The sequence below is a fragment of the Acomys minous genome (genome assembly GCF_964271855.1).
Source record: "Acomys minous genome assembly, chromosome: 1".
NCBI lineage: Eukaryota > Metazoa > Chordata > Mammalia > Rodentia > Muridae > Acomys > Acomys minous.
In genome coordinates, this window is record NC_140483.1 from 121,642,467 (window position 1) to 121,658,941 (window position 16,475).

At 41.0% G+C, this 16,475-nt stretch overlaps 2 protein-coding genes across 8 annotated transcripts in view; one reads left to right on the forward strand and one right to left on the reverse strand.

Moving 5' to 3' along the window:
* TMEM67 (transmembrane protein 67) overlaps positions 1 to 9,515 on the reverse strand; it is a 55,849-nt gene extending 46,334 nt beyond the window's left edge. The window contains exons 1-5 of one of the 4 annotated variants that reach the window (XM_084793662.1): positions 9,395 to 9,458; positions 8,948 to 9,149; positions 8,441 to 8,588; positions 2,360 to 2,696; positions 742 to 830 (exon numbers count right to left, since the gene is read on the reverse strand). In XM_084793662.1, coding sequence (XP_084649788.1) covers positions 742 to 830; positions 2,360 to 2,582 — 312 coding nt within the window. In that variant the 5' untranslated portion in view covers positions 2,583 to 2,696; positions 8,441 to 8,588; positions 8,948 to 9,149; positions 9,395 to 9,458. Of the gene's footprint in view, positions 1 to 741; positions 831 to 2,301; positions 2,815 to 8,440; positions 8,589 to 8,947; positions 9,150 to 9,394 lie in introns of those variants that run through there. The other 3 variants (XM_084793661.1, XM_084793663.1, XM_084793664.1) reach the window with 3 other exon arrangements.
* On the forward strand, positions 9,209 to 15,820 carry RBM12B (RNA binding motif protein 12B). 4 transcript variants are annotated; one of them, XM_084793679.1, is made up of 3 exons: positions 9,209 to 9,535; positions 12,540 to 12,589; positions 13,126 to 15,820. In XM_084793679.1, exons 1-3 carry the CDS (start codon positions 9,335 to 9,337, stop codon positions 15,707 to 15,709), a joined length of 2,835 nt encoding a protein of 944 aa, XP_084649805.1. In that variant the 5' UTR covers positions 9,209 to 9,334; the 3' UTR covers positions 15,710 to 15,820. The 4 variants fall into 4 exon arrangements, with proteins under 4 accessions (XP_084649805.1, XP_084649806.1, XP_084649807.1 ...); XM_084793680.1 differs by having other exon boundaries at positions 9,209 to 9,517; XM_084793681.1 differs by lacking the exon at positions 9,209 to 9,535 and adding an exon at positions 9,591 to 10,104.
* Positions 15,821 to 16,475: the final 655 nt, after the last annotated feature.

Here is a 16,475-nt window from a genome sequence, read left to right on the forward strand (position 1 = left end):
AGGAGGCAAAGGCAGGTGGATCTTTGTGAGTTGGAGGCCAGCCTGCTCTACAAAGAGAGTCCAGGACAGCTAAGGCTACCCAGAGAAACTCTGTCTTGAAAAAACAAAAAATAAAACAAATTCCAACAACAAAAAATACTCAGAACTGTTACAGACTTCTAATTAGCTTAAATGATTAGAAAATATATCTTTATTCACTATAATTTAGCCCATGTAGCACCTGCTAATTGAATTTCCCTGATGCAATGAAGTCCCAATATGCAATGAACTGACTAACCAAACTACAGAACATATTTAAATTCCTACTGATGCAATTGGCATCTCATAAACTTATTGTACATTGCATAGCATTATGAATATCAATTATCACATAAGATGAGTGACACTGTAGGTGTAATACCTACATCTATATCAAAGAATATGTGCCCTGAATTGTTCTACATATGTAACACTCACTTTCTCTTCTCTATATCTGAATTACTCTATGAAGAAAACAGACATAATTTTTCACAGCTTTGTTCTTTGGGATATCTGATTCCAACATTTTCATAACAAAATGAAATTTTGTTTTTTCCCCTAAGTTTTCATGCAGTTTTATCGATCTCTCAAAAGTTACAATAATAAAGTTAGCTTAATAACTTTAAAGTTTGTGAAGAATGGGAAAGATTACACTGAAGTCTGAGAGACGAAGACATTTATTAATTTTTTCACAAAAGTTATTTTAAAATAAATTCTTCATACCATGTTTTCTGGACACTTTTTACAAATAATGGAAGGTCCTCCGTTATTAGAGATCATATGATATCCTGGTAGACATACACATGAAGTTCCTAAAAAGAAAAAGAGACAATTTTGTCCTTAGTAAATAAAACTCCACGACAGGGAAACTTAGCAGTTCTTAAGATCATGAAGCTGGGGGCGGTGGAGTGTGCTTGTAACGCTGATACGTGGGGGCGGGAGGTGGCAGGAAGATCAGGCAGGTGTGCACGGTTATCCTCACTTACAAGGGGGATTACGTGAGCCAGCCTGGGTAGTGTGTGTATGTGTGTGTGTGTGTGGGGGGGGGTGTCTGGGTCTCTCTGTGTGTGTACATGTGAACATTGAGTGGGTCACTGATTTATAACTTAGCTTCTTGCCTAGTAAAATGGAGAAAATAACAGAACCTACCTAATAGAGTCAAGACTCAGAATATGTCTGGCATACATCTGGTATTATGTTGCCACCTTTTAAATTGCAATTATTATTAAAGTATGAAAACTACCTACCTCCTATAGGAATTACTTTCCACGTCACTAAGCTGTGTATGTGCATTTAATGAGTTTTAATTTTGCCAATATCTTATTGGGAAATTATTTTCATTCAAATATATCACTGTTACTCTTTGTTTAGAAGGACGATGATTGCTGTTCAGTAATTACACCTCAGCTTGTCTAGACAGTTAAGGAAAGACTTCTCCAAGCAGAAACAGCACTCAGAGGAGTCTACGTGCAACACATCTTCATTCATAATCATGAAACCGACACAAAGTACTCTTCACCACGCCCCCACACACACACACACACACACACACACACACACACACACACACACACACACACTGTTCTACGTTGCCCAACGACTTCAGTGAGATTATCAGGCCTAAAGACGGTAGAGTTAACCTACTTGAGACTCCAAGCAATTTAGACTTTAGTAAACAGAAACACACTTATTCTGAGTAGTTTCAGTGAGAACTAGCTCAATTGATGCTACTAAGTCTAAAAAGACATTATGAGCCAACAGTGACAATCAACAATAAAAGAGGCAGGACCTAAGGGAATCTGTAATCCTAGATGCAAAGCTGGGAATACATAGATGGAAGAGGGGGTGAGAGAAAAGAGACAAGTGTTCTCTTAGCTTCTGTGTAAGGCACACAGAAGTCACAACATCTAGATTTCAATGTCCTTTTGTGTACAGCGTAGAGTCTGATCACAGTTACTGTTGCAACCAGCTCTAAATCTCTTGAATTTGGAATTAGAATAAAAGGTCAGGAAAGTTTGATTACTAATTCGCATTCCCCCCCCCCCCCTTTCTTTCCTGTCAGGGCACCTCACTCCTAAATTATTTCTATTCGACTTTTGTCAGGAGACTTTCTAAATGCTATCTTAAGGATTCCCTGCAGGATTGACACCTGGAAATGATTCCTGGTTAAGGGTAGGGTGGTGGGGCCAGGGTTCCTGATCTCTTTAAGTGTGCGAACTACAACCCTCCCAGGAAAACCTTTTCTTAGGCACGGTGGCTGTGCGTTTTCCTCTAACAAGATACCTGGCTGTCAAGAGAGTGTCATTTTGGTCAGGGTCCATCCACGCTCAAGCCGCCTCACCTAGAGCATCCTGCCTCTGGTTGGCGCCACACGGGGCACAGGAGAGTGCTGAGATGTCGAAGTACTGGTTGAGGTCGCACGTCTCCGGCCGCCGGAAAGGGAAGGAGAAGATCTGAGCCCATGAGACTTCGCAGAGAACCAAGAGAAGGAACGCAGTGCCAGTCCGGGCTGAAGAGCAAGATCTGGCCGCCATGACCACCACAGGCCCCGCACGCGTCACCATGGTACCCGCAACCAAGGTACGCTGTCGCCTGCTCCCCAGCAGCCTCCGCGGCGAGTTCTCTGAGCTGATTGGACAACCCGGTTCAGGCACTCTCAGCTTGGCCCCGCCTGGTTGCTAGGTTACAGCGCACGCAGGAAAAGATGGGTCAGAGGCTAACTACTGTTTCAAGAAGGTGGCAATGGCATCCACAAGAGAAATAAGACAGGCAATATAATTTTCACAATAAAGGAGCTATTTTTTAAAAATCCCACTAAGGAAAGGGGTGGTTTCAGGTCCTGAGCTTGATTTTCAGCAAAACAAACAAAACCACTGATTTTATATGCAATATCAGAATATCTTTGTGACAAGAGTTGGGGAAACTCTAGCCTACTAAAGCCTGCATATAAAGCTCATCTTACTTGGTTGAAAACCGAATTTGCACATACATGAATGTTGCCTTTAAAGTAGACACCCTTGAAGAGTGTTAGTTCATTATATTCATAGGTAATTTATGCCTCCCAAGACAAAATAGCTTTTAATATATAAAGTTTAATTCTATTTTACTGTGTGTGTGTGTGTGTGTGTGTGTGTGTGTGTGTGTGTGTTCGACTGTTGTATCTGTTTATCCTTTTCTCCCCAATAAAATCATCTGGCATATGTTTTTTTTTCCTTATCAGTAGTAGCTTGCCCTGAGTTTTGCATTCTCAGAAAAGTTAAAAGTTTTGTGATAAAAATGGCTCTCTGACCTTAGTAAGGAGGATCTATATCATTGTCTTTCTCAAACGACTAACACTGATCTGGTTTCTAGAATGTAAGAAAAGAGTTGTTTGCTCTTATGAAGATTCTCCCTCCAAAGAAATATCTTTTTTAAAAAAAAAGCTTTTGCGTCAGTATCTTATAGAGCTGGAAATAACTTATCTGGATGCATTTAAAATTGATAAAGACTAAGAAAGGAGAGTTAGACCGGTTGGGACGAGCCTGCAGATGTGCCATGGCTGTGTCTAGACTCCAGTTTTCTTGATGGGCTGCATACTTGTTGCTCATCTCCAGAGAACGTTAGAGCACTGCCGCACACTTCCTGCCCACTGTGCAATTAAAGCAATACTTCCCGCTCACGATGACCTCACACTTTGCACTGTGCCAGGCACTTGAAAGCTTTAGTCGTAAGTTTTCAAAACAACTTTTGGATGAAGTACTATTCCATATTAGGGAAAGTGGAGATGAGAGTATAAAAAAATGTTAGACGGAGACAAAACTAATACTATCTTTATTTTGCTAATTCCAAAATTTGTTATCTTTTCGCTATATTAAGTGGCTGCAAGATAAATAGATGCAGGAAAGAAATGCCTCGTTTACATGCATCTTCTCCAGCTAACAGGGAAGCCACAGTCGTATACCATCTACACAGGATATAACTGCCCAACACCTTTGGCCACCGAATTTAACAAAACTTCTAAGAAATAAGAGTTTATCTGTAGTACAAGGACTTGACATTGACAAACACAGATAACTTCAAGATAATTATACTGTAGGCTCACCAGGCAATATGAGCATTAGGAGAGAATGCAAACTAGAAGACTATTAGGCATAAATTTGAGATCATATCATTTGTATTGTTTTTGTTGCAGGTAATCGAAGATCATGCAGCTTAAGCCATTTCCTAATACCGTCAATGAAAATAAAAGCGTAGGGCTGAAGGTTTGTGGTTGCCGATGTTCGGTGTACTGGCTCATCCCTCGTAATTGTAAGAGGCTGCCATATACCAGACATGAAGTTCAAATTTAAGATAGGAGTAAGGACTGTTGGTGTGATGGTGCACGCCTTTAATCCCAGCACTCTGGAGGCAGAGGCAGGCAGAGCTCTGTGAGTTTGAGGCCAGCCTGGTCTACAGAGTGAGTCCAGGACAGAGGAGCTTGTTACACAGTGAAATCCCGTCTTGAAAAAACCAAAACCAAAACCAAAACCAAAAACCATAGGAATAGGGAAAGAAGCTGAACAGCAGATATCTCTTGCCTCTTTCATCAAGCATGCAAATATTTCCTCATATCTTGTATGGGATTCTGTACATGCATATATCGTTCTGATCTTTTTAAAACAACCCTAAGCATGTAGTGCAATCATCTTCAGTTACCAGGCTTAGGGACATGTTCAATACTACCCAGTTAAGATATAGGAGTCATTTATGAAAGTGGCAGAAACTAGGGGAACCTGGCTTAATGACAGTTTAGAGAGAAATATACCAAAGAACGGCTTCAGAGAGAATAACACATGTTATTGAGTAGCAGCTATGAGGTAGCCACCAAACTATGCTCTCCTTACGCTATCAATACTAATCTGTTATCATCTTTTTGTAAGTCATCATTGCTCTACTAACTGGAGGTAAGAATTAGAGATTTAAAACTCACTTAAATTCTCTGCTTTTTCTGGGCCCAGGGGTTCTGCTCAAACTATGGCACCAACCAAGGACAATACCTACATTAAGCATCAAACCTTACCCAGATCTAGTCAATGGACAAGACATTCTCCACATTTGAGTGGAGAGTGGGGACTGAATTTCACATGAACTCTGGTGCCTCATATTTGACCATGACCGCTGGATGGGGAGGCCCGGGGCACTCAGAGGAAGGATAGCAGGCTACCAAGAAGAGACTTGATACCCTATGATCATATACAAGGGGAGGAGGTCTCCCTCATTCACAGTCATAGGGGAGGTGAATAGGGTGAAAGCGGGAGGGAGGGAGGAATGGGAGGATAAAAGGGATGGGATAACAATTGAGATTTAATATGAATGAATTAATTAAAAATAAATTTAAAAAATTCTCTGCTTTCAATTTGCAGAAATGAACTTTGAATTTTGTTAGTCAGTTAAGCTGTAGGAGTGGTTTAACCAGAATGCGCCTCCTAACAATATAAGTGCTGCAGAGGGGGGTTATATTAGAGAAATAGTCTTTGGAGCCAGCAATTGAATGGTCATGTTTTACATGGAGGAGTATGATTTCATTATAGTGTTTGGATAAAAGACATACAGCGTCAATGAGACGTAAGAATGAACAGAAAAATATTTTGAGACATTTTGCAAAAGAATTATGTAAAAGAAGACTTTTAAAAATTATTTATACAGGCAGGTATGTTGACACACACATTTTTGCCCCAGCACTCAGGGAGGTAGAGGCAGGTGGATCTCTGTGAGTTCGAGGCCAGCCTAGTCTACAAAGTGAGTCCAGGACAGCCAAGGCTACACAGAGAAACCCTGTCTCAAAAGACAAAAAATAAAATAAAAAAATAAATAAATAAATAAATAAATAAATAAATAAATAAATAAAGCCTATATATCTGTAGGTGACAAGGAGATGCTCAACAGAGGAGAGATGTAAAATAAATACTGAATTTCCTCTTGTTCAGGAGAAGAGTGAAGGACTGAGGCGGAAGGCTGGGAAGGCGGAACTTCACAGGGGGAGATTCATTGTTTCCCAGAGCCCTCAGAGAGAGGAGGAGAGACACATGGAGCCAAAATAGAGCCCAGCAGGGAGGTGAGAGAAATCCAACACCATCAGTTTTCTGAGAAAAGAAAATGAAAATAAGTAGGAAAAAATTTGAAATGACATGGTGAGTAACTGGGGAAAATCACTTTCAGATGTAAAAGAAATGGCTGTATTCTATGATGCAGGAGTAAAGCGTGTTGGCATTGGGGGGAGGGGACAGAGATAGCGGGTAGAGTAGGTAAGTCCTAGAGTAGGGGCGAGCAGTGTGTGGAGAAGACGGAGTTTTGCTTAGCTACGAGGTAGGGAGGAATGGCAGAAATGGATGTGGACCAGGTCCAGTGCTGGGTGAAGAGGTTGAAAGTGGACGTTATGGTTGTTTACAAGGTCAAACTGAAGTTAGATGTAATCACCTGAAAACAGAGACGACGAGACAACTCAGAAAGCCACACAGCCTTGAAGAGGCCTTCAGCAATTTTTTGAGACATTCATTCAGCGTTTCTGTGGTATAGACATTTGTTCCTAAGTGTCTGGAAAGAAGCAAAGACTCTCCATAGTTCAACGTGATTATTTCAGCTTACAGTCTATGCTTTGCTGTTCTGGAAACTTTAGGTTTTCTATTTGTAAAAATGCTTAGGTTCAACAGTGAGATCACCATGTGGTTACACTGACAAGAACTTCCCTTTCTATATTACAATGATAGAAATGATGGACATTTACTGTGGTACCCCTTTTTGGGCAAAGTCTGTGGGAACTGAAGGGGTGTGGCCAGCCCAGAGCAATGTGGGAGGTAGTTGAGGGCCGGCAACGCCTGTCAGTATGTTGAGCATCTACGAACATTCCTGTCTAGGTGAATTAAGTTCTCATTAAATCTTGGCTGAACTGTCTGTAAACTTGGGTGAAAACCATCTCAAGTACCCTTGACTGAGAAACACGTATTCCTCATCTAGTCTCATCTCTTGGCCCCTTCTACCCACTATGGTTCCTTCCCTTTTCCCTAATAGGTCTTTCTAACCTAACAGACTCACATTTGTGTGTGTGTGTGTGTGTGTGTGTGTGTGTGTGTGTGTGTGTGTGTAATGCACGCATGCCACAGCACACACGTATAGGTTAGAAGACAACCGAGAGGAATTGGTTCTTTTCATTCATGTCCGTGGGGTCAGGGACTTGAACTGAGGTCACTGGGCTTCTCTGAAAGTACTTTTACCTACTGGGCTATCTCACCATCAACCTGGGTCATGTTTTGAGATGAGGTATTCATATTCTATTTCTATTCTTAGCAGCTCTCTGTAAGGATTTGATTTCATGTAGAAAGCACGTAAAGAGTAGACCTGATCTCAACTTTGCTTTGCCAGTGTTTCCTCTTGTTACTGAGTTTTGCTGCTTAAGAGTACCAGTTGAACAGACTTGTACTAAGGAAAAATGCTCTAAGAGTTCAGACCCTCTCTGCATGGTTTCTGGAAGCAAATCACTAGGGTTCAATTTCTGGATTTATCTTTTACCATTTATATTACCTCAGGGAGGCTGTGTAATTTCTTACATCTCATTTTTTCACTTATAGATAAAATAAGAAAAGAATCCTATTTACATTTGAACAAAGCTCTGAGACTAAAATGAGATAATGCATAGGCCTGACACAGAAAACCTCAATAAATGTTAGTACGCTTTTGAGAGTAGGGTCCCGAGCCCTCAGTTCCAGGGCCAAAGCAGGGTTAAGCTATCTGGTAGTCAATGAAGCATGCCTCTCATGACATCCTCTGCTTCTCTGCGGATCAACTTGACATTTCAAAGATATCACCAGCACTTTTAATACTGCTTCACACCGTCAGTATTTCTCTCAAACCAAAGAGGGAGGGGCTATTATTATTCCCATTTTAGAACAGGAAACTGAAGCATAATGGAAGTGGTCCAGAAACATCTTTTATTCACTTGTCAGACAGTGAAGCTCTTGATTCGTTTTCTTTCTTTCTTTCTGTTTTATTTTTCCCCTTTTTCTTTTTTGGTGTTCCAAGACAGGGTTTCTCTGTATAGCTCTGGCTGTCCTGGAACTCACTCTGTAAACTCAGAGAGATCTGCCTGGCTCTGCCTCCCAAGTGCTGGGATTAAAGGCGTGAGTCACCACCTCCTGGCAATCTCTTGTTTCTTAGGACACCACACTTAGGACATTATTTTACAGTGTCAGTAACTAAAATCTTGTTCTAAGATTTAAGTGTGTTTCTGTTTTCTCCGTGAGCTTTGCATACGCTGTGGTTATTTTCAAGTAATTAAGGAAAAGCAAACACAGAGCAGGTGCCACAGAACACGCCTCTGATTATACTTTTCATTTCTCAATTCTCAAAAGTGGTCTCTTCATTTCATTTCAAAAACTCCAGATGAAATTGAATTTATAAAGGTACTTACCAACGTTATTGATGTCTATTAGATTGATTAAGCAGTATTTATTAAGCCCCTAGCTTACTATTAAACTTGCGCACAATCCACAGCCGTAAAATGAACATTTCTGGGGGCTTTTCGTAAAGTTGAAGTGCCTTTCAGAAGATGCTTACACCTGTGGGAATGTGAAACCAAACAGGAGCCACATTGATAACAACGTGTTATATATAATATTGCTAAGTCTGCAAACCCTGTTTTTTAACCTACGCCGAACTTGTGACCCCATGATGTCTGCCCACCCTTTTACCTTGCTAAACTCTTGAATCTGTGATATATGATCGCCCTTTTACCTTACAAAAATATATCTTCCCAGAAACCTTGATGGCTCACTCCCTTCTATATGACATAGTCTTGTACTTATCTACTTCACAGGCAGCCTTGATCCCTGATTCCCCCACTCTTCTGTCCAGATGCTAACAGTTATCTCAACAGCTGTTTTCTATCAAAACCCTAACTCTTCCCCATAAAAGCGACTTCAAAAGCGAGCGAGGGGCTGCTCTCTGAAGTAGCGACTTTGGGAGAGGCAGTGGTAGGCTGGTCAGTCTAAATACAGCTTGCTCTAATTGGACAGCCGTGGGATTGTTTTTTGTTTTGTTTTGTCCTCCCTCTGATCTAACAGAAACCGCAGCAGTGAAGGACAAAGGAATCTCCAGCTTTCCTCCTTTGTGTCTTTTCCCTTAAACGGAAAAGATAACAAGAAGTTTGTCTATTTCTGCAGTTGTCTCCAGCAGATGGGAATTTCGCAGGGGGCGGGTCCCGGCTCCGGATTGGCTAGGAACAGAAGAAGCTCCGTGCTACCCAGCGCGCAGCCTCCCACGCTCACTCCCCCTGACCACTGCGAGGGGCGTTGAGGGCACGCGCATGCGCAGTCCGGGCGCCCGGGTTGCGGGTTATGCCTGGAGAGCGCATGGGCGGACTCACCGCATGTCGGTTTGTCCCGACGGGAAGGCAGTGTGGGCGCCATCTTCTCCGGGGCTACCTTGGGGCTCAGCTGGCTGTGGGGAGGCTGCTGCGACGAGGAGCGTCCCAGCCCCCGTTTGTGTGGTGTGTGCTCATTGCCCAGTGCGAAGCATTTCTCCTCGGGGCGCCGGGAGGGGAGGCGGGGTGCGAGCAGGAAGGGCGGGCGGGCGGGCGGGGCTGGGGCGAGCGCAGGTAATGCACAGTTAAGAGCCCAACCGACTCCGACCCCCTCCCGCCGGCCTCCGTGTGGCGGGGTGTGCACTTGCAGGGATCTTGACCGCGCAGGTCTCGGAGCATCGCCTAGGTATTTATTTTCTTTGCGATGTCCGCGTTCGTGGCGGCACGGAAAAGCTCCGTAGGCCGGTAGCCTAGAGCTGGAGAGGCGCAGAGCGGTGCAGTGAGGCTGGTGCCATTCCCCTCGGGCGAGCCAGGGTGGAGCATTTGCCGGCAGGACCGCGGAGCGCGAAGGCACGTTGGTTGGGAGGTCCTGGTTAATTTGAAAGCCAATTTGGCCTCAGAGTCTGGGGACTGTATCGGATCCGACATGGCAAGTTGGCCTGGCGCTAAAAGACGGAAAGTCTGAGCCTTGGGAGCACGGATAAAGGCGTCAGGCCACCAAATCGATGTCTTCGGAGGACTCCCCATTGATAATGATGGATGACTTGGGAAGTGTGTGTGTCCTGTGGAATCAATCGTCTTCACTTAACCGCTCCTTGACCCGGGACTATGGCTCTATGTGGTCATGCATTTTCTTTTTTAAAAATTTAAAACATCTACATTATAAAAGGCAGATTTTATCATAGAATATTTGTGGACTGGGGTAGATTTTCTGCAAGGAAAATGTGTTTAGAATTTTAATGGTTCTTCATTCTGGGCAGTAAGACATAGTTGGAGGCCATCGTAAAACTTTTGTCTCTATTACCAGGTCTGGAAATTAACTTTGTTAGTTAAAATCGTGTGGATCTGAAATTATAGCTCTTAAACTCAGTCTCCTGTTTTTCTCTGAATCTTGATTCAATGATGCACACTTAAGATCCTTTAATTAGGTTGGTGACTTAAATGTAAGGATGACGTGGTAAAATTAGCAAAGTGGTTTAAAATGTGTTTATCATTAAATGAGTTTTTTAGGGCTACCCTTCTTCACAGTAGTTCATTGTGGCCTGACATCAACACCAGCACTGATCACTTTGGTCTTCATAACTAAAATAGGGTTATTGTGTGTTTCGAGGTTGTGCAGTGGCATTCAAAAGTAGAACAGGACAATTTGTGTGTTGACCTTGGTGCAATCTAATGTGGCAGTAGATTTTCTGGAGATTGTAAGGAAATAGTATATTGGGAGAAATAAACTTAGAGTCTCTCCGAGGTGTTCTAGATGTTACTGTCCGGGTAAATGGCACCTTACCCTACTATGGCAAGGGCAAAGAAGTTTAAACATTAACTTCTTTTTGGCAAATTACAACAAACTTTAGGTCTCTTGGATTGGAATTCAATAGCTTTGTGCCAGTGAAACTACTTACTGAAGATGGATTTAGTTACATACTAGATAGTGTTTTGTTCTGTTTTAAGCTAGGATGTGCCGTGAGAGGCGTTTTGAACTTGGTATGTACTTATTTCCTTGAATGTCTCCAAATTCATGTACTTGTATGCAAATTTATGTCCTCAGGATAAATCCGCTTTGAATTTTAAAAAGTTTAGGGACAGACAGGTTAAAAAGCAGCCAAGCCAGTTTACACAGAAGTCTTGGAGTTTGAATGTGGACATGAGTTTCAAAGAGCCATTTATAGTTTTTGTTGGAAGTGTTGGGGATGAATATTGAATTGTTGAAGTCAGGCATACAGTTTTTTTTTCATTTGTACTACAAAGATATTTTAATAAATTTCAATAATTTTCAAAACTAGTATGTACCATTATTTTATTTATTTCTAGTTTAAGAAGTTTAATCTATAACCCCTCCCCCTTTTTAAAGACAACTTTTCAAATTTGAAGGAATATATTTGTGAATAGTGGTGCTTCAGTTTAAGGGAACAAAACTTCATTTGCACACTAATTATAATGATTAATTTGGCACATTTAAAATGCTATTTGGTAAATATTGTTTGGTTGCCTGTGAAAATGCTACAAGCATGTTTCCTTAAATAATATTGAGGTTATTTCCCCCCCAGTAATGAATATTGGTAATCCCAATATTCCAAATTAATTGTTGTTTACCTTTATATATTATTATTAAGGTTTTTATAATATAAGTATGGAAAGTAGTTTTTTTTGAACTGGCTTTTGGCCAGTAATAAAATTACAAAGTTGATGTGTTTGTGTTTGTGTGTGCGCGCGTGTGTGTGCTTGAGATGCATTTTAGTAGTCTACTGACTGTTGTAAGTATATTGGATAAGGAGTGGCATTGGTGTGTGTGTGTGTGTGTGTGTTTTAGGGATGCTGTAGTATTTGCCTTAATTATATCATAATGGCATTTGTTTCTGTATTTAATATGCAGAACATAAAGTGGTATCCAATGATTTGGATTTATTGCATAATAATTGATAGTTTTTGAACTGTTTTTGCTTGACTTAGTGTTATGTTTGGAAGGTTGGAGAATGGCAAGGGAACTGGATAGAAGTGTGAACGATGTGTTTGCATCACCATTAGATGAGGTTATGTAAGGTCTTTAAAAATATTTGGTTTTCAAATTGATGTTGTACTTATAAGACCATTTTTAAGTACATGTTAAACTTGTATATATAACCTTGTGATAAGCTTGGATTTTAATGATAGAATTCAGTGAGCTTTGATGCAGTTATACATTCATGTAACCACCACTACACTCAAAATATCTAATATTTCCTTCATATCTTTTTATGTTAATTCCTATCCAGTAGTATAATTTTCAGTACATATTTTTATTTTTTAATACTTCCCAGTTGTCCTGGTTTTATACTTCCTTTTTGCAGGAGTATTATTAATTTCCCTTTGGGACATAAAACAACCATTTTGTAATGTCCATAATTATGATGCCTTATATTCTTTTACTTAAATAGATAATTCTGAAATGGTTTTCAGGCATTGAGATCAATTAGAATTCAAAGATTAATTATATTTCATTTTCTTTCCACAGTTAAGTTGCTTTTACAGAATTAACAGGTCTCCACGAAATAAAAGGAAAAGGTAAGACATCAGAGTTTAAGGCTTTGCACAGAAGTGTGACAAAATCAGATAGATTAGTGGATCTCTGTACTCGTTCTCTTCTTTACATGGCCAGTGATACAGTGTTAGGCAGCTGAATATCATGAGCAGAAACTGTATGCTGACCATAGACGGCTTTTCTGTATATGTAAACTTTCTTGTGGTTAGTGAAGGACAGACCAGTAGGAGACACGTTTCTAAAGCACCTGAAAGTAGTTTGGTTTTGTTGTGAAGCAGCATTTGGCAGACGTGCCAAGGAAGATTTGCTATTTTTGATGTTCCTATTGAGTAGGATAGGTGACGTGAAATGTGTCTGTTAGGTAGTTGGCTTATTTGTATGTTTAGATAGGAGAACGTGCATTTGTTTTCTTTTAAGAATTAGATCAGATCAGTTTTTGGTGAACTTGTTTCCATTTATTAATGCTGAAGGAGGCAGGAGCCAGGTAATTACTAAGCTAGTTTGTGCTAAGCTACTGTAAAAATAAGCCTTGCTGTTATGTGTACCTTTCTGTCTGCAGGTCGTTATTGCTGTGGCTTGAGCTCAGCATGGCTGTAGTCATCCGTTTACTGGGGCTTCCTTTTATTGCGGGGCCTGTGGATATCCGTCACTTCTTCAAGGGATTGACTATTCCTGCTGGAGGAGTGCATGTAATTGGAGGGAAAGTTGGGGAGGCTTTTATTATTTTTGCAACAGATGAAGATGCAAGACGTGCCATCAGTCGTTCAGGAGGGTTTATCAAGGATTCATCTGTAGAGCTTTTTCTTAGTAGCAAGGTAGAAATGCAGAAGACAATAGAAATGAAAAGAACTGCTCATGTGGGAAGAGGGCGACTGGGATCTGGGGCATCAGGAGTTAGCAACCTGTGCCGCTTTATTGATACTATGAAGGAAGAGGACAGTTATTCTGGATATGGCTCTTCAGTTATTCAAGATGCTGGGTTTCATACTAATGGTACAGGACTTGATTTAAGGCCAAGAAAGACCAGGCCATCGAAGGCTGAGAATCCTTACTTGTTTCTACGAGGTTTGCCTTACTTAGTAAATGAAGATGATGTACGTGTCTTTTTCTCTGGTTTGTGTGTGGATGGAGTGATTTTCTTGAAACATCATGATGGCCGAAATAATGGTGATGCTATAGTAAAATTTGCTTCATGTATTGATGCTTCAGGAGGTCTTAAGTGCCATAGAAGTTTCATGGGTTCAAGATTTATAGAAGTCATGCAGGGCTCAGAACAACAGTGGATTGAATTTGGTGGTAATGCAAGCAAGGGTGGTGACACTCCTCGTATGAGATCTGAAGAACGTTCTTCTTCAAGAAGGATTAATGATAGACATCTTCGGAAACGGTCTCGTTCAAAATCTCCTAGAACACGTTCTCGCTCTCCTCATGGATTTTATGTTCAGTTAAAAAATCTGTCCTTAAACATTAGCAAGAGGGATTTAAGAAATTTCTTTAGAGATACTGACCTGACTAATGAACAGATTAAATTTCTATATAAAGATGAACGAAGAACACGGTATGCCTTTGTGATGTTTAAGAATCTGAAAGACTATAGTACTGCCCTGGGTTTGCATAAGACTGTTCTACAATATCGTCCAGTCCTTATTGATCCAATTTCTAGAAAGGATATGGTGAAATTCATTGAATTCTATGAGAAGAGACCAGGGTCTGTAGAGAAAGGCAGGCCTGGGCGTGTCTCACAGAAGTACCCTGAAGAAGGCTCCTCTGACCGGAAGCTGTGCATCTATATACGTAATTTCCCATTCGATGTTACGAAAGCTGAGGTGCAGAAGTTCTTCGCAGACTTCTCCCTTGTTGAGGATGACATTTACTTGCTTTATGATGACAAGGGAGTTGGTTTAGGAGAAGCACTGGTGAGATTTAAATCAGAAGAACAGGCTGTGAAAGCTGAACGTTTAAATCGACGGAGATTCTTAGGGACAGAGGTGTTGTTAAGACTTATATCTGAGGTACAGATGCAGGAGTTTGGTATAAATTTTCCCTTCATGTCCAGTGAGAAGACACAAGCCCGTTCCCAGTCACAGGATGGAGATGGCCATTCCCGACTGTTTGACTTAAAAGATCCACTGGTATGTTCATTTGGCCTGCCTGAAAGTGTTCATTATCAACCAAAAGACATACGGAAAATAGGTAATTTCAAACATCCCTACAAGTATTCCCAACAGCCTGACAGGCACCCTCCAGAAGACTTTCAACACTATACTGAGGACTTGAGGTTTACTCCGGAGGACTTGAGGCAGTCCCCAGAAGACTACAGGCACCCCCAAGAAGAACATATCGCACACTCTAGGGAGGAAGACTGGAGAAGGCCTCTTGAGGATTGGAGATGGCCAGTGGAAGATGATTTCAGGCACTCTCTTGAAAAAGATTTTAGGCAGCCACCAGAGGAGGACTTCAGATGCCCTTGGGAGGAGGACTTGAGATGGCCACCTCAGGAGCACTTCAGGAGGTCATCCCCGGAACACTTTAGAAGGCCACCCCAAGAACATTTCAGGCATTCCCAGGAGGAAGAGTTCAGGCATGTGGCAGATGAAGACTATAGGCACCCCTCTGATGAGGACTTTAGGACCTCGCAAGAAGATCTGAGGTGGCCCACTGACGAGGACTTCAGGCATCTGTCTGCAGAAGACCTCAGGGAAGTTCCGGAGGAGGACCTTAGACTTCCTGGTAACTTCAGACCTCCTGGAGAGGAGTTTTGGACCCCACCTGATTTTAGAGGTCACCATGATTTTGCGAACTTTGGTCACCTAGAAGGTGGCAAGTTTGATCTTGGAAAGTATATGAGAAGTTTTCCTGAGGGAAAATTTATGCCTGATCTAAAATTAAATTGTGGTTCAGGTAGAATAACTCCTATTAAGATAATGAATCTTCCATTTAAAGCAAATGCTAATGAAATTTTAGACTTCTTCCATGGTTATAAAGTCATACCTGATTCAGTTTCAATACAGTATAGTGAGCAAGGATTACCTGTAGGAGAAGCCATTGTTGCTATGGTAAATTATAATGAAGCTGTAGCTGCTATTAAAGATCTAAATGGCAGACCAGTTGGTCCCCGCAAAGTTAAGCTCAGTTTGCTTTAGAGAGCCTTTCTAAGTCCATAGTCTCCGCCTCCCCTCTAGGGTTGATGCAGTGCAAATACATTTTTTAAAAAAGTTTATTTTTAATTATCTTATTAAAATTTTAAATTTTAACCTGTGAATGGGAAAAATGTGTTATGTAAATCTGGTTTTCTTTTGCTTACACGTGGACATTCTTTACCCCCCTAATTTAAAATTGCATATGCTGTTTTTCTTTGATAGGGGAGAGAGCACAAATTTCCTGAATTCATTAGTTTCATTGATATTATGGAGAAACCTCAGAGTCTTGTAAAAAGTGGAGTTATGTTTGGGGAAGGTAAATGTATATTAGATTTTGTTTTTAACATCTTTTACTCAGAATGTATAAGGAAATGATGGATGGCTGATCAGGCTTGGCACTTTTACTGCTACCTGCCCACAGAACTCTCATTTGTCTGAGATGCTGTGGTAGGTCTCCTATAAACTCTGAGTCATCCAGAAAACGAACATACTATGTGAGGTTCAAAGTTACTTCTGTGAGAGGCTTAGGAAGTTCTCAAAATTTGTGTTCATAACTTTGAAAAGTTTCACAAAAATAAAACTTCAACTGAGATATTTATTAATTTGTATTTGTATAACAAGAACAAAGACAAAAGAATTGCCGCTGGGTATTAAACAGGTTCTCAACAGCTATATTAAACTATGTAATACTAATGTACAGGGCTATGATTTCTTCGACAGCATTTTATCCAAGCACTGGGGCATAGTGGCTATCCTAACTAGATTGCTA

Bases quoted from the DNA above. Each gene is read 5' to 3' on its own strand.
- RBM12B (XM_084793679.1), top strand. From the start codon at position 9,335: ATGCGCAGTCCGGGCGCCCGGGTTGCGGGTTATGCCTGGAGAGCGCAT. The intron at 9,536-12,539 runs GTGCGAAGCATT...TTCTTTCCACAG, and splicing joins TGGTGTGTGCTCATTGCCCA to TTAAGTTGCTTTTACAGAAT. The intron at 12,590-13,125 runs GTAAGACATCAG...TTCTGTCTGCAG, and splicing joins CCACGAAATAAAAGGAAAAG to GTCGTTATTGCTGTGGCTTG.